This window comes from Oncorhynchus kisutch, linkage group LG10 (assembly GCF_002021735.2).
Source record: "Oncorhynchus kisutch isolate 150728-3 linkage group LG10, Okis_V2, whole genome shotgun sequence".
NCBI lineage: Eukaryota > Metazoa > Chordata > Actinopteri > Salmoniformes > Salmonidae > Oncorhynchus > Oncorhynchus kisutch.
This window is the reverse complement of record NC_034183.2, coordinates 20,895,239-20,912,946: the sequence shown is the minus strand read 5'-3', so window position 1 is coordinate 20,912,946 and position 17,708 is coordinate 20,895,239. Positions and strand designations below refer to the sequence as shown.

At 43.8% G+C, this 17,708-nt stretch overlaps 2 protein-coding genes across 4 annotated transcripts; one reads left to right on the top strand and one right to left on the bottom strand.

The window, feature by feature from the left end:
* The first annotated feature begins 3,303 nt into the window (after positions 1 to 3,303).
* Positions 3,304 to 7,537, top strand: LOC109897896 (protein FAM78B). Its single transcript, XM_020492548.2, has 2 exons — positions 3,304 to 4,463; positions 5,851 to 7,537. The coding sequence occupies exons 1-2, from the start codon at positions 4,201 to 4,203 to the stop codon at positions 6,371 to 6,373; spliced, it is 786 nt and encodes a 261-aa protein (XP_020348137.1). The 5' UTR covers positions 3,304 to 4,200; the 3' UTR covers positions 6,374 to 7,537.
* Positions 7,538 to 8,744: 1,207 nt separating this feature from the next.
* Positions 8,745 to 17,708, bottom strand: LOC109897895 (UDP-N-acetylglucosamine transporter-like). Of its 3 annotated transcripts, none has more exons than XM_020492547.2 (8): positions 17,353 to 17,708; positions 12,302 to 12,517; positions 11,952 to 12,106; positions 11,516 to 11,638; positions 11,226 to 11,400; positions 10,570 to 10,688; positions 10,078 to 10,211; positions 8,745 to 9,976 (listed from the first exon to the last, which is right to left on the bottom strand). In XM_020492547.2, the coding sequence occupies exons 2-8, from the start codon at positions 12,489 to 12,491 to the stop codon at positions 9,886 to 9,888; spliced, it is 987 nt and encodes a 328-aa protein (XP_020348136.1). In that variant the 5' UTR covers positions 12,492 to 12,517; positions 17,353 to 17,708; the 3' UTR covers positions 8,745 to 9,885. The 3 variants fall into 3 exon arrangements, with proteins under 3 accessions (XP_020348136.1, XP_020348135.1, XP_031689160.1); XM_020492546.2 differs by lacking the exon at positions 17,353 to 17,708 and adding an exon at positions 13,104 to 13,511; XM_031833300.1 differs by lacking the exon at positions 17,353 to 17,708 and adding an exon at positions 13,104 to 13,508 and having other exon boundaries at positions 11,213 to 11,400.

Here is a 17,708-nt window from a genome sequence, read left to right as displayed (position 1 = left end):
TTAACAGCTACTACCACCAAGCCATAAGACTCCTGAACATCTAATCAAATGGCTATTTGATTGCCCCCCCCCCCCTTTTTACCCTGATGCTACTCTCTGTTTATTATCTATGGATAGACACTTTAACTCTACCTACATGTATATATTACCTCAATTACCTTGACTAACCGGTGCCCCCGCACATTGACTCTATACCGGTACCCCCTGTATATAGCCTCGCTACTGTTATTTTACTGCTGCTCTTTAATTAAATGTTATTTTTATTTATATTTTTTAGTTAACACTTATTTTTCTTAAAACGGTATTGTTGAGGGCCTCATGGGTGGTGCAGTGGTCTAAGACACTGAATCGGAGTGCTAGCTGTGCCACCAGAGATTATGGGTTCGCGACCGGGAGGCCCATGGGGCGGTGCACAATTGGCCCAGCGTCGTCTGTGTTAAGGAGGGTTTATCCGGCAGGGATATCCTTGTCTCATCGTGCACTAGTGACTCCTGTGGTGGGCCGGGTGCAGTGTACGCTGACCAGGTCACCAGGTGTACGGTGTTTCCTCCGACACATTGGTGCGGCTGGCTTCCGGTTTGGATGTGCATTGTGTCAAGAAGCAGTGCGTCTTGGTTGGGTTGTGTTTCGGGGGACACATGGCTCTTGACCTTCGCCTCTCCCGAGTCTGTACGGGAGATGCAGCGATGAGACAAGACTGTAACTACTACCAGTCTGTACGGGAGATGCAGCGATGAGACAAGACTGTAACTACTACCAGTCTGTACGGGAGATGCAGCGATGAGACAAGACTGTAACTACTACCAGTCTGTACGGGAGATGCAGCGATGAGACAAGACTGTAACTACTACCAGTCTGTACGGGAGATGCAGCGATGAGACAAGACTGTAACTACTACCAGTCTGTACGGGAGATGCAGCGATGAGACAAGACTGTAACTACTACCAGTCTGTACGGGAGATGCAGCGATGAGACAAGACTGTAACTACTACCAGTCTGTACGGGAGATGCAGCGATGAGACAAGACTGTAACTACTACCAGTCTGTACGGGAGATGCAGCGATGAGACAAGACTGTAACTACTACCAGTCTGTACGGGAGATGCAGCGATGAGACAAGACTGTAACTACTACCAGTCTGTACGGGAGATGCAGCGATGAGACAAGACTGTAACTACTACCAGTCTGTACGGGAGATGCAGCGATGAGACAAGACTGTAACTACTACCAGTCTGTACGGGAGATGCAGCGATGAGACAAGACTGTAACTACTACCAGTCTGTACGGGAGATGCAGCGATGAGACAAGACTGTAACTACTACCAGTCTGTACGGGAGATGCAGCGATGAGACAAGACTGTAACTACTACCAGTCTGTACGGGAGATGCAGCGATGAGACAAGACTGTAACTACTACCAGTCTGTACGGGAGATGCAGCGATGAGACAAGACTGTAACTACTACCAGTCTGTACGGGAGATGCAGCGATGAGACAAGACTGTAACTACTACCAGTCTGTACGGGAGATGCAGCGATGAGACAAGACTGTAACTACTACCAGTCTGTACGGGAGATGCAGCGATGAGACAAGACTGTAACTACTACCAGTCTGTACGGGAGATGCAGCGATGAGACAAGACTGTAACTACTACCAGTCTGTACGGGAGATGCAGCGATGAGACAAGACTGTAACTACTAATTGGGGAGAAAAAAGGGAATATAAAAATATAAATAATTAAAAACTGCATTGTTGATTAATGGCATTTGATTTAGGCATATTTTAGCAATTACATTTACTTTTGATGGGTATATTTAGAACCAAATACTTTTTTACTTTTACTCAAGTAGTATTTTTCTGGGTGATTTTCACTTTTACTTGAGTAACTTATTATTAAGGTAACTATACTTTTACTCAAGTATGACAATTGGGTACTTTTTCCACCACTGATCACAGTCAAATTATTTTATAAAAGTACTTGAAGGCAGGAGTAATATTTTACCAACTCTATGCTGATGTAACAGTACAGCTTCCGTCCCTCTCCTCGCCCCAACCTGGGCTCCTCTGCACACATCAACCACAGTCACTCACAAAGCATCGTTACCCATCGCTCCACAAAAGCCGCGGCCCTTGCAGAGCAAGGGGAACCACTACCTCAAGGTCTCAAAGCGAGTAACGTCACCGATTGAAACGCTATTACCGCGCACCACCACTAACTAGCCAGCCATTTCACATCGGTTACACTGAACACACTGCTTGCGTCGCGTGCGCAAGCATTGCAAAATACATGGACATGTACATGTTATTCAATCATTGCACCCACACTGCTCGTGCACGTCAACGAGCATTTGTGTAGCCAGGGGCTAAAATATAACTTGGTTCTATTTGTGATGGTTGACACGCTGCAAGTCCCGCCTCTCTCAATTCCTCATTTTGTAGGAGCATATACCCACGTGGGTGATTGAAAGATGAACTGAGGTCTACTCTCCAGTCCAGTTGGTGGTGGTAATGCACCTTGAAGTTGGTTGCCAACCGCCATATAAAGTCCAGATAAGAAGAAGAAGCCTGAAGGAGGAGAGATGACTAGAAACAAACGCAGTTTACTCTTTTATCTGTGGATTCATTGTCGGAGTAGAGGACCTTGTGCATTTCAGGGAAAATACCAAAGCAATGTCAGCGTATTGGCAAAGGGATCACTGTAGGATGACATTAAAGTCCCAGCGTGCCAATAATGGGGGGTGCTTTGTTATTACCGTCCACATCAGATTCACTGGCAGGGCCAATCCCATAAACTGTAAGGCCATGTCAAATGTCGCTACAAGTGTAGAACCTCCCATTTGTCGTAGTTAACTGAAATTGGGCATCCTTGTCTGCTCAGAATGCCACGCCTACCTTTATTCATGTAAAGAACTCGACTGTGGTTCATCATTATGTCAAACAAAGATTAGTAAGTGCTATTTATTTTTTAAGAACATCAAGCTCTCCTGCAAAAATCGATTTAAATTTGTCCTAAAATTATATGATATAATCATACAATTATAGCCTAATCTTATTGATTGAGCTGCCTTCAAATAATGGCTATAGAGTAGACAAAAGCCTGCCATTGCATAATTGGTGTGGAGTATGTCGCTCATAAAAAATGAAACCATCAATTGGTCAGGTATACGCTATAGCCATTCAAGCTATGAAGGAAATGTACAGACTGTTACTGCCAAATAATGGACCCGGCACTACCACGCGCTCAGTTTACCTCTGCTTTTCATTGGTTCACTCATCATCATCAGCACCAGGGAAGCTGAACAGCGCCAGAGGACGCATAGCTTTCGGAGAAAAAAGGAGACAAGACAGAATCCCTAATGAATCCTTAATGTGTCTGACTTCATCAAGCCATGCGGCGACAATTCGATACATTGATTGTCTGATTGGATAGAACTGTGGTAGGCTATATCATTTCTCTTTTCTTAAACAATTGTTTTTCACCTGCTGATTTATCGAGGCGAGAAGCTGTTGTTCAGCCAATTCTGCAGAGAGGAAGCAAGCGTTCAATGAAAAATGCGGGCATTCTCCGCTTTGGCCTTGTTTTTATCCATCGTTTTACTGTCATAGTGAGGAATGCCGGGTGGTGTAGATTGTCAATGTCATCGCTCCGATCAAGTGCACCTTGTGAGCCGCCAGCGCCGCATCAACAAGCATCACGACCACCACCCGACGGGGACATCGACACGACGCCTCTGAGTCCGCCGCTCTCCTCCGGCTTGTGACATGACAGCCCGGGGAAGAAAGAAGAGGATCAAGCGGCACAGACCTGCAAGCGGACGTGTGGATTTGAATACAAAGGCCGCGGGTAACAATCATTTTGAGGGGCTGGAGCCCACGGAAGCCCGGACTGCAAGAGAGGGCAGTGTCACACAGACACCGACAGGCTACACCTGCGATACGAGACATAGAGAGGATCCCATATCACCAACTGCTGTTATTTCATCTGTTCCCCTATTCCAAGATCAGGCCACCTATCTGTTTTGTCTTCGTGCGTAAATGTGGATGGAACTGATTGCGTTTTTGGATAAAATGCATTGACTAATGTGCCATTTTAACTATAGCGTCTGGATTCAATGGGATGTGACAGAGATTGATGACACATTTATCCCAAGTCCACAGTGTTATCATCCCGTCAAGTCCCCCTGACTAGAACCCTAACCTCATCATGGGCTGCATACAGAGCATTACCTGTAAGTCGCGCATCAAACGTGAAAACATAGTGGTCTACGACGTTTCCGCCACTATCGACCACTGCCCAACAATCATTGAGGAGAACTCGCCTATAGTGTTGCGCTACAAGACGCCCTATTTCAAGGCCTCTGCACGGATAGTGATGCCCCCTATTCCCCGTAATGAGACTTGGGTGGTGGGTTGGATCCAGGCATGCACCCAGATGGAATTCTACAACACCTACAACGACATCGGCATGTAAGTTGAGTTCTCCTCCTGTTTTGAATTCCCCCATCAGGAGGCTAGCTGCTGACTGTCCTCTGTCACAGGGGACTGATGCTCCACCCTCCCCCTGATGATATGTCCTAAACTGTCACCTCTTTGGTGCATTTGGCAGGTGCCAAAGCAAAGGAACAGACCTTAGTCATTGTTCCTGTGTGTGTGTGTGTGTGTGTGTGTGTGTGTGTGTGTGTGTGTGTGTGTGTGTGTGTGTGTGTGTGTGTGTGTGTGTGTGTGTGTGTGTGTGTGTGTGTGTGTGTGTGTGTGTGTGTGAGAGAGAGAGAGAGAGACATCTTAAATGCCATAAATCTCTAAATCGGTATTGTGAGGCATCAAAAATTACGTGAATGCAATGCAACAGTTGATGTATGGCTGTGTGGGTACATGTGTTGCAGAGCATTTGTGCACACAGCAGGGTAACTATGCTGTCACCATCTTTCATTCAAACGCCCACCAATTGATTCCGTTCCTGTGATTTCAGCATCAAAATAGAAACAACTGAGGAGCTAAACAACTGCTTCTAGACACATTGTGTTCACCGAAACAATGGAGGGAGAGATAGATGCACTGACACTCCCACGCTCCCTCCTCTACCGGAGACACAATCACACACCCACTGACGAGCAACACATACCTCCGCCTCCAGCACTGCCTGGGGGTATTTTTCACTGGAGGAGGCATATGTGAGGGGATGTTTAACCCTGGCTGGAGGTGGGGTGTCTGGGGGTGCAGAAAAACACAGTGTACAGACAGATGGAGTTATTCTGAGGGGGAGACAGTGGCATCAGGTCACACCAGCTGACACCCCCTCATTGGCCAACAAACAAATGAAATATGAATTTACTACTGACGCACTGAACACATACAGTATGGAGCCCTGAGGTAGAATAGAGATGGACATGCTGATTCCATTTATCACACATACAGTATGGAGCCCCGAGGTAGAATAGAGATGGACATGTTGATTCCATTTATCACACATACAGTATGGAGCCCCGAGGTAGAATAGAGATGGACATGTTGATTCCATTTATCACACATACAGTATGGAGCCCCGAGGTAGAATAGAGATGGACATGCTGATTCCATTTATCACACATACAGTATGGAGCCCCGAGGTAGAATAGAGATGGACATGTTGATTCCATTTATCACACATACAGTATGCATTTGTTTGTCTTCCTCTGTTCTCTTCGAGAATATCTAATTCCCAAATGTGTTTGTGTGAGACACCTAAAGCCTTTTGAAACTTCTCGTGACCCTACAGTGTTACAAGCCACAACACAATGTCAATCAGGGACCAACTAAGAACAGGCTCCAACCCACCATCTGTTAAACTGTAATCTGACCCTTTGTCCTCCTGCAGGTCTAGCTGGGAGCTACCAGAGCTGTGTGAGGGTCTTGTGAGGGCCATCAGTGACTCAGACGGGGTGAGCTACCCCTGGTACGGCAACACCACCGAGACGGTCACCCTGACGGGGCCCACCTCCAAGCCCTCTCGCTTCACCGTCAGCATGAACGATAACTTCTACCCCAGTGTGACCTGGGCCGTGCCCATCAGCGACAGCAACCTGCCCCTGCTCACCCGCATCAAGAGGGACCAGAGCTTCACCACCTGGCTGGTGGCCCTCAACACAGCCACGCGGGAGAAGATCCTGCTGCAGACGGTCAAGTGGCGGATGAGGGTGGACATCTTGGTGGACCCCTCCATGCCCCTGGGCTCCAGGGCCACCCTGATGGGCCGGACGCACCAGGACCAGCCCCGCGTCCTAACCCGCATGGAGCCTATCCCCCCCAACGCCCTGGGGAGGCCCAACGCCAACGACGCCCAGGTGCTGATGTGGAGGCCCAGGAAGGGCCCGCCTCTGGTGGTCATCCCTCCTAAGTAGAGAAGGAAGGAGAGAGGGAGGGGAGGTGGAACTATGGGACCGGACATCCAGCCATGATGAGATCAATATGGACACCTGCCTTAAATCTCCACCACTGCCTTTGAATAGAGCGGGAGAAGACCATTGCCTGGATCGGGTTTAAATACAGGACAGACCTACAGACGGACCCCTGCCTTAATAAAGTCATTTGGCCTGGAGAAGTAAGGACGACTTGTGGGTGTGCCAGGCCCAGCAGGCATCAGAGTAGGCTACACTCCAGGGGAGCAGCCTGTAACCTATCGCACACCATACTGCCTCACCGAGATGACAGAGCAGCCATCTTTAATCACAGATTGCTCTGGGTCTATGACAGTGATGTAGAGGGCTGTATCTCAAATGGAGCCCCATTACTCTTTGGCTCTGGTTAAAGGTAATGCAGTATGTGGAGAATGCGTTGCCATGTGAGACTAGCCCAAGGTGTGAGAGGCACAAGAGTACATGTATGTGGCTTTATGGGTATAATACAGGTGGTATTGAGGTGTATAATGTATTTTATATGTAAGAACAAAGATTGTGGTACATTTAAAGTCAGCCTTCATGCTCAGTACAGTTACAGAAAGGGATGGATGTGTTACTGGGAGAGGGGAAAGACAGGGTCTCTAAAGCAATCTACAGCAGCCCCAATGAGAACAGCAGTGTAGGCCAGGCCAGGTAGTAGATGAGTTTCATTACAAACGCTATATATTCATTTTCAGAAATGTTGGTAAATTAGCTTTTATTGTTTTAAGAAATATTGAAAGAGATGTATGTGTTTTTCACTATCTAATCATGGCACGTTCAATGACAGACATGCATTTGTTTAAATCTATCACTTGATGGTGTCATTTCAGAGAGACAAATTATATTTTTGTTGTGCAAAATGCTATATATCCACCTCACTCTCTGAGAAATAAGTAGTTATGCTAGGTTTTATAGAATGAAATGTAACAAATAGCTACATTTTTAATAAAGAAATGTACAAATGATACATATGTGATATCTTTATATATTTTATTTTACAAAAATAATTCAACATAGTAATATGAGATCTATATGTAAAACATTTACATGTGACATTTTAGTAATTTAGTAGATGCTCTTATCCAGAGCTACTTACAGTAAGTGCATTCATCTTAAGATAGCTAGGTGAGACAACCACATATCACTGTCAAATATACAGGATAGAAACATTCCATTCGAGCTAAACAATGGATATATAGCGTTTTCCCCCCAAAAAACATTTCATACATATCTAAAATCTATGAATAAAAAATATGAGAAAAGTTCTATTTTATACACACATGAAGGTGAAAAATCATTTCTGGTGAAAAAATACAAATGTAAAAAATGGCTGGATATAGCGTTTTGGAAATCAATTTTTCAGATGCAGAAAGGAGACTGAGTGGGCCAGGCCAGGTAGTAGATGAAGAGCAGACTGAGTGGGCCAGGCCAGGTAGTAGATGAAGAGCAGACTGAGTGGGCCAGGTCAGGTAGTAGATGAAGAGCAGACTGAGTGGGCCAGGCCAGGTAGTAGATGAAGAGGAGACTTAGTGGGTCAGGCCAGGTAGTAGATGAAGAGCAGACTGAGTGGGCCAGGTCAGGTAGTAGATGAAGAGCAGACTGAAAGGGCCAGGCCAGGTAGTAGATGAAGAGGAGACTTAGTGGGTCAGGCCAGGTAGTAGATGAAGAGGAGACTGAGAATGTAATGGGCATGTTCCTCTGCCCAGGTTTTGCTGACGCATGCCAGATCTTACAACGTGCAAATATTTTAAGTTTCAGCTAACCACAGCATTATGGTTGCGTTCCCCTGTTCAGATGTTGCATGCATCAACCAATGGTTGCATGCCACATCACCAACTGTGTCATCGACTGACAGATTGCCATAACATACAGTATATGGTTAGCTGATACGTAAAATACCTATCTAAACGTAAGTTCTGGCAGGCGTCAGCAACGCCAGGGCAGAGGGACGCTCCCTACGTTATAGCAATCTGTCAGTCGATGACACACTTAATGACGTGGCACGCAACCATTGGTTGATGCATGCAACGTCTGAACAGGGGAATGCAACCAATATGAACTCCTCATGCTGCTCATTACTGAGGTGCAAACCATACTAGCCTTTACACTGACACACACATCCCCTCTGTGACTAAACACACACTTATGCACACATCCCCTCTGTGACTACACCCAAGTCATTATCATAAGAGGGACGAGTGGGATATTACAAAACATTTGTTTAGATTGGAGGTCATATCACATACCGTGTATGGTGACAAACGTCCATTGAGAGCCAGTCACTCACAGTAACAGATGTGCCTGAGAACAGAATGACTCGGACTGGAGGATGTAGTGGGACAACACGGGGTGGTACTTTACAGGGTTTCAGAATGGATGGGTGGGAGCTTTTGCATGCAAGCAGTGTTTTTAATTCAATAAAATGATTCAAGTAAAATGTGTCTTTTTTATAGAACCTATTTAAATCCCTCTGCAAACGTAATCATTTCCCCCCTCAGTTGCACATTGACAGTTCATGGGTGTATGTGTTACAGGGGGTCTCATGCACAATATGCACTCAATCAGAAAATGTATTAGTGGCAAAAACAATAGGGAGTGCATCCGTTTGACTGTGTGTGTTCATATCATGGCTCAGAGCACTTGTAAAACTTCTACAAGGGAGCATTATATGACACACAATGTTACAACAACAGAGTCGTGATATAGAATGATACACTTGTCTTTGACGTAGGAAACATTTCCTTTATGGACTTTGTGTTCCTAATGATTGGTAAATACAGTAATAAAGTCAACCTTCTCCACTTCCCCAAATAACACACAAATCACATTATGCCAATGCGTGGAAAAGTACAGAGGTCTACAGCAGTGAAGCAGTAACATAGTTCATCAGTATGTCTGTGAAGTCATGAGTGAACATTATGGCCTTCAGGGAAATGCACAAGTCAGAAAACTTCCCTGCAGGAAATCTTCATTATTAAGATGATGACAATAATATAAAGACAGGGGACCCTACCCAACCAGTTTTGACCCAGTGCAATAACCTGCCTGGCAGGTGTGTCCAGTACACTGCTAAGCTTGGTCATGACTCATGGGTCTATTTCTCTGTGGTGGCAACTTCCTGATCACACTTTTTTAGTCAAGGAACTTATTGAGCTCCGTTTACACAGGCATCGTACCGGCGTTTACATATAGCCGCGTTTTCACAGGCAGCCCAATTCTGATATTTTTTTCACTAATTGGTCTTTTGACCAATCAGATCAGCTCTGAAAAAGATCTGATGTGAAAGACCAATTAGTGGAAAAAATATCAGAATTGGGCTGCCTGTGAAAACACGGCCACAGTGTCTGAGGCCCATGTCAACAATGCCTCTAGGCTAGTGTCCTTTGCTCCTCTTTTCTCTCTTCTGCTCCACTGTTTTCTTCTCCTCTTCTTTTCTCTTCCCTGACATCCCCTTCGGTCCTCTGTGATGTCCTCTAGGCACGGCTGGGGTTGGGGGAAGGCTTATCCTCGTAGCCATACAGGAAGGTGGCCACGATGACCAGTACTGCACCAAGGAAGAACACACTGGAGAGGACACAAATAAATTAAAAACACAGCATTACACGTGTCAGAGCCAAGGGACATTAGAATAGGAAATTGAAATAACCTGGCTAGAATGTGTGTACCTTGTGGGTTCAAAGTCCTCAAGCCAGAAGTAGGATATGAGTGTTGACAGAATGATGGAGAGTGACGTGGCAAAGCCCTTCAGGATGTTGTCTGCATACTTGATGACAGCTGCTATAACCAGCCCTCCTAGTGCCTAGAGAAACACACACCAGACATGGACTGGATGAGCAGAGTGGGGTAGTTTGGGCAAAACGGACACTATAATACTGCTAGGCTTATACATTTGGAATCAGATCAAGCAATATTCCCTTAGTAAAGAGGCATGGCAATATTCATTCTGCAATATTAACAGAACAAGCTTTTTCACTTAAAACAGAAAACTATTTGACCGGAGTCTGGTTAAGTGGGCAACACTCTCGCCTCTGAAACCATATACTTATAAAAAACGGAACATTATTTCTCCTCATTGGTAGCTTGCGAATTAGTATTGCATTTGGCAAAATTTGACCTAAAGCTGATAGGTGAAGTGAAAAGACAATAGTGAGATGTACCTGCAGAGCCACCACTGTCCAGGTGATTGTGTTGTATCCCTTGAACATCCCAGATTCTCGGACTCTCTCCCCATCGTATGCAAACATCCCCATCAGACCAAACACCAGGCCAAACATTCCTACAGCCAGACACACAGGTCAGATGATATGGCAGTTTGAACTGATGTAGGATTGATAGGAAAGCAGATTTAGCATAATCAAAAAAACAATAACCTGTGGTGCTTGACTGGAAATCAAAGACAAATCATGTCTACACGCATAGACATGAATACATTCATGCCAAAAACACTACACTCATCCATTCCTTATGAGGATGAATCAAATCTCTTCTCTGTTACATACACTTGATACAGGAAACTAGCACAAGTTCACACCAGGAAATGAATCACAGGAGAATTAACACACGCTTCACACATTCAGAGGTAAAAATAAACTCAGCAGGAAGACTCATTTGGCAGAAAAGGAGCTGAGAGACAAACAGGGTTTATGTGCAGTGAAAAGGAAAAAACACTGTAAAACCTCCTTTCAAGGACCCGGTAGAGATACTGGAGCTCTGTCATAAACAACATACCTTTAAAAATAATGGGGTAATTCTGTGATGAAAAATGCCCTTATAGCAAGAAAACCCTACTATAGTAGAAACCTTTCATGCTGACCCAGTTGGATGTTGCGGATCCAGACGCTCTGTTTGGTCTCTTTGAGGATCTTCTCAAAATAAACCCCAGCGAAGCCACTGGAGCAGCAGGCCACCAGCACCGCCACCACGCCCACAAACTGGGACCCTTCAGACATCTGCTCCTTCTCAGGGGCCCCGAGGGATTCAGAGGGCCACTAGACATCGGACACACAAAAACACACACACTTGCACTAAAACAATTTAGTCACTGAAGTGTGTAAATGCAGGTTTCAAAAAAGTGGATTGTAAAGGAGTTAGAGTAGAGTTTACCTGCACAAGTGCGACCCCAGCCATGAGGATGAGCAGGGAGAGCCACTGGTACACACCCAGCCTCCGGCCCAGCATGGACACTGAGAACAGGGCTGTGGTGAGGATCTTCAGCTGGTACGTCACCTGGTGGAGAGAGACAAGGGGAAAGCAGGGGACACCATTTAGAGACCATAAAAAGTACACTACCCCAGACACAAGTAGATATCCCACACAGAAACATATGCATGTCCACACAATTACAAAACAGACACACACACACTCAGTGGAGGCTGCTGAGGGGAGAATGGCTGGAACGGAACAAATGGAATGGCATCAAACACATGGAAACCATTTCACTCATTCCGCTCCAGTCATTACTATGAGCCTGTCCTCCCAAATTAAAGTTGCCACCAACCTTCTACCTTCTGTGCACACACTCCATAACAGGTTGTCTTACCTGGTAGGTGGCAGCGTCCAGGTTGGACAGAGCCACATAGAGCAGGTTGTTCTGTAGGGTGTAGATCCCAGAAGGAATGGCCAGCTTCAGGGTCTCTTTCGGCTTGTGAGTGATCTCTTGCCTCAGAATACTGTTCAGAGCCCGAACATTGTAGCCTGAGAAACAGAGCCAGGCAGGAGAGTGAGAGAAGAAAGCATTTCATTGGACAGTGTATGCCATGTGTATCATGTACATATATGACCAATACAACTTGAAACTTGAGAGGGAGACAAATGGAGGGTCAGCTTCCCTAAATGTATACTTGCACATGTATATTTTTAAACAGTTGTATTCACTTTGAGGACACTCACTGTGCTCCTTGAATATGAGCAGCACACAGGTGATGATCTTCATGAGCTCAGCCACCACCACAGCAGAGGAGGCCAGGTAGCGGGGGCCATCCCCCTGTAGTGTACGGGAGTAGCGCATGGTCAGCACCAGGAAGGTGGTCTGGAACACCAGCACCCACAGAGACAGGTACTTCAGCCTGGACGACACCATGTTGAGGACAGCAGGGTCACTCTGGTCTGCATGGAGAGGAGATAATAGTTAGGCACTTCAAGGTGAGGGGGCAGTCTTGAAACATTCAAAGGAAGGACCAATGGGCCAAATGGCTGCAACTCTTGCTCCTGTGGTCGGGCACTGGAGACAAGCTTCAGTGGTGTGAAGAACAATTAGCTTACACTGACACTGTGGCCAGACAAACATGCTGGCCTCCTACTGGCTCAAAAACAGCAACACAATGCTCTATTTGTCCGCAAGACCAGGGGCACCAGCAGATACCATATATGACAGTTTCCTAGTTCAATCAAAGATAAACTGACTTTTAATTGTAGTGTGGTAAGGTCCGTTTGGACATTCCCATGATTGTAGAATCCCCTTTTCAAGGATTTTACAGACAAAAGTCAGGCTACATGCATAATGACAGAAAGTCAACAATGACTAAATTAATAATTCAACTTTTGTTTATTCCGTTTAATTACAGTCAAAACAAGTGACACCTTCCTATAAAGTTGACTAGCTAGTTTGTACAGGCGTCTTCTCACGTTCATCACCAGCGCCACTGACTCATCATTCTCACCCAGTTTAATAATGCAAGGATTGCAGACCTACCTGGTGGCACCGGAAGAAGCTAGCTAGGTTATACAAAAGTTTAACTTGAGCCGTAATTCTTGAAGTGTGGGTTGTAGTGCAAGCTATCTAACGTTAGCTGCCCTGAGTAGCTAATTAACTCAGAGGTCTGTTAGCCACACATTTCAAGCAGAGTTTCGAAACCATATTGTACTGTCTTAGTTCAAGTCCTCTCGTCCATTGACCCAGGCTGGCTCACAACAACGGTATTCTACCATTGCCCCTTCATACCGACGTAAATGTCCATAATACCATAATTGTTGTCTGTGTTATTACGGTATCTATTCTAAAGGTGCAAAGACATAGCTAGCTAAATCAAAAACATTTCGTATAATTTTACTGAGGTGTGTTCGAATACTTCATACTAATCGTACTATTTGTGACGTGAGTATATCGTATGCTTATTGGTCATAATATGGATATAGTTAGTATGCCAAAAGTTCCCGGATGTGTACTAAATTCGCCAAAATACGAAGTATACAAGCAGTGGACACCATGTCCTCATCATGTCTTCTCTACTTTTGGTGGCCTTAACTTCATGTTTTGCAATTATAATATTGACAAAATTCCAGTGAAACTTTTTGCTTTTCATCGGCAGGTTTTCTTGTCATGGTCCTTAATTTATAAACACAATTTTTCTCCACACAGATATTATATGGAATAATCGGGATATATTGTATAAAAATACTTCTTTGTTTTTAGAATATTGGTTCTGAAATAATATCCTGTTGGTGAGCCAACTGGTAAATGCAGAGGGTATTTTACTCAGTTATAAGGAATTCTTATCACTTTACAAGGTCCCTGTAACACCTAAAGATTTTGCAATTGTTTTAGATGCTATTCCCTCGGGTGTTGCTGTTATTCAGGAACGTGTCAAGACCTGACCCTCCGAGCCTACCTTCTATTGACCCTGTTGACTCATCAGTAGGAAAAATGTGTTTCTCTTTTGGTCCATTCAACAACAGAGTGATACGAACCTTGTTTAAGCAGGATGTTGTATCTATACCTTATGTCATGCCTTATTAGAATGGATTTATTGATAATATATGTTGGAAAAAAGTTTGGATGTTGCCACACACATACCTACTTGTTAACAAAATGTAAAAATGTTTTTATTCACAAATATTATCCTGCCAACCACTATATGAAGAAGTTTAAGGAAAACAACTTAAATTGCTCCTTTTGTAATGACCACCCAGAAACAGTGTTGCATCTTTTTTGGCATTGTATTCATATGTAAGAAAACTGTGTCAAGACATCAGTAGATTTATTTAGATTTTACACTATTGTGGAGAGATGTACTGCTTAGATTATTTACATGCGATATAAATAAGCTGAAACATTTTTATGTAATTAATTTCATTATTCTTTTGGCCACATTTCAAATACACAAATGTAAATTTACAAACAAAAAAAATTAGAATTGTAAGTGTATGTATGTCCCTTAAGGTCCTTGTGTAATTGTAATGTGATATTGTACCCCCTAGCTCGATGTCCATTGTATATAATCTATATATACTTGTTCCCTCATGTACTTTCTGTATTGATTTGTTGTTAATAAGAAAAAAAAGCAGTGGACACCATTTCCGTGCTTTTACGGCCCATAATGCAAGTCTTCAGAAAATGGACGTGGCTTCAACGTTTTCAAATTTGAAGAAAATGGAGAAAAATATGCAGGCAAAGTCCGACGAGAGCGGATACAAATGAATTGCTTTAACTAATTATGACAAATGTTGAGCAATTTTTCAAATAAGTTACGTTGGCTGACAATTTGTTAGCAATGCTATCCTTACCGCAGTATGTACCGGTATGTTAGCTAGTTACCTAACTCTAGTTGGCTAATAATAATGTTACATCAAACTTGCCAGGCAGTATATTAACTATCTGCTATCTAACTACCCAACGTTTATTGACGTGATTATTCACATTATTAGCTAACGTAAACTCGTACATCACCTTGGTCCATACAATTGCTTTATTTTAGCGCCCCAAAAATGTAATACTTCCAGATCAACTGTAATGTCAATACCATTGTAAAGCACAATTTCTCCCCTTTCCAACAGAATCAATTACATGACCTACACACTGCCTGTTTCTGCATAATTCAAGCAGGCAATGAACCCCGTCGGGTCTTTTTAAAAATGGCGGGTGGGGAAGTGAAACTAATGCGTGATAGTAAGAAGGAGAGATGTTGTGTGGGAAAATTGCTTTTTTTCACTCGATCTGTCCAACTTATCACCTTATCGCCTCTAAAATGTAAATAAAACACTATAAAGAGTTTATATAATGTGTCATTACATATCTATTTGAAGGTTTGTGCCGAATTTTTATTGCGTTTTTAGGGCGGTGCTAAAGTGATCTTAGAAGTAAACAGCGGCTTTGAGAATGATGATCGCATGCAATGATGACACAAAAAATGACTAGGTAAGCCCCCTTACCCCGTCACTGTCCATTTCTCATTTTTAGAGGATGAGAGAAGTGCTACACCTGGTGGAGAGAGATTGTAAGACAGAAATAGTTGCTTTATGCGTGCTGTACGTTACGACATGACACGCCACGATGTAACGGAGGGTCCGTTCTTTCAACTTTTCTAAAATACTATAGATCCATTACCATGTCGATCAAAGCTTGAATAGAAACCTAGTTCACACCCCCAATTTTGAAGTCAACACAGTCACTACAGTCCCATTAGTTTTCTTTGTAGCCTCGTTTGAATGTTCGGTTGCGCACATTTGTACGCAATGGGGTGAGTTTACGTTAAGTGGTATAGCCATTGCTCGTTTCAATGGACATTGTTAATTCCGGCTATCTACTCCAATTTCAGAGTGCTCTCATCTGAGTGTGGCAGAGCCAGAATAACTGGTGAATACCGGTTGAATATGGCCGGTGTCAGTAAACGTCGGCAAAAAAAGCAGAATTATATTGTTGCCAGCAACACAGTTAGTCACCAACGCTCTGGATAACATGAAAACTGCATAACATGAAAACTGCCGAACCAGCCCTGCTTAGGCCGAGTAAAATGGTCAGAGTTGTGTTCTCTCATTTGTGTCTGGAAGTAGCTAACCAATGTTAATTAGCGATCCCTCTTCATGGGGTCCAAACATATTAAAGCACTTGCATTACATTTAATTATAAAGATAAAACAGTACATCATATAACATTACAGTACTACATATATACAATACAAAATGTTTGATACCACTATACAACAATATCCCAATGCATGTGTCTGTACCTTTGTGTGTGTCTCTTCACATTCCACGCTGTTCCATAAGGTGTATTTTTACCTGTTTTTTAAAATCTGATTCTACTGCTTGCATCAGTTACCTGACGTGGAATAGAGTTCCATGTAGTGATGGCTCTATGTAGTACTGTGCACCTCCCATAGTCTGTTCTGGACTTGGGGATTGTGAAGAGACCTCTGGTGGCATGTCTTGTGGGGTATGCATGGGTGTCCGAGCTGTGTGCCAGTAGTTCAAACAGACAGTTCGGTACATTCAGTTTGTCAACACCTCTTACAAAAACAAGTAGTGATGAAGTTGATCTCTCTTCCACTTTGAGCCATGAGAGATTGACATGCATGTCATTAATGTTTTATCATGATAATATTTTAAAGGGGTGTCATTAATGTTAGCTCTCCATGTACTTTTAAGGGCCAAACTTGCTGCCCTGGTCTGAGCCAACTGCAATTTTCCTAAGTCCCACTTTGTGGCACCTAACCACACTACTGAATACTAGTCTAGATGCGACAAAACTGGGCCCTGTAGGACTTGCCTTGTTGATAGTGTTAAGGCAGAGCAGCGCTTTATTATGGACATACTTCTCCCCATTTTAGCTACTGTTTTGACCATGACAGTTTACAATCCAGGGTTACTCCAAGCAGTTTAGTCACCTCAACTTACTAAATTTTCACATTATTCATTACGAGATGTAGTTGAGGTTTAGGGCGTAGTGAATGATTTGTCCCAAATACAATGCTTTTAGTTTTTGAAATATTTAGGACCAACTTATACCTTGCTACCCATTCCCAAAACTAAATGCAGCTCTTTGTTCAATGTTGCAGTCATTTTAGTTGCTGTAGTAGCTGACGTGTATAGTGTTGAGTCCTCCGCATACATAGAAGATATTTGGTATAACTCTGGTTCATAGGCTCATGATTACTGCATACAATAGCTGTACGATCAACAGAGGTATTCAGGGCAATTAGGGGGACATAATTGAAGTTACTTACATTGTGTCTGCCAACGCCCCTGGGCTAATGTACAGTTTATGCAGCATTATGACGACTCATTGTCACAATGGTAAGGGTTAATTGAGCTGGTCATTGAAAAATCATTGTTTGAACACAGCCTTGAAACGCTTGGGTGCTTGACTGCCGTTGAACGCTCGATTCACCCCCCTTGGCCAGAGCTCCCAGTGTGCGCTCCGAGAGCGAAACACTGAATTTATGAACTGACAATCTGACAATGATTTACGAAAGTCCAGAGCGCACTCTGGCACTCCAGATTGAATTTACCAACACACCCAAAATCGTAAAATGTCTGGCTACTCATTTGTCATGCTAACAAGCTAGCAAGAGGTTGCATA

Bases quoted from the DNA above. Each gene is read 5' to 3' on its own strand.
- LOC109897896 (XM_020492548.2), top strand. From the start codon at position 4,201: ATGGGCTGCATACAGAGCATTACCTGTAAGTCGCGCATCAAACGTGAA. The intron at 4,464-5,850 runs GTAAGTTGAGTT...GTCCTCCTGCAG, and splicing joins ACCTACAACGACATCGGCAT to GTCTAGCTGGGAGCTACCAG.
- LOC109897895 (XM_020492547.2), bottom strand. From the start codon at position 12,491: ATGGTGTCGTCCAGGCTGAAGTACCTGTCTCTGTGGGTGCTGGTGTTC. The intron at 11,639-11,951 runs GTAAGACAACCT...TCTCTCCACCAG, and splicing joins TGGACGCTGCCACCTACCAG to GTGACGTACCAGCTGAAGAT. The intron at 10,212-10,569 runs GTACATCTCACT...GTGTTTCTCTAG, and splicing joins GGACAGTGGTGGCTCTGCAG to GCACTAGGAGGGCTGGTTAT.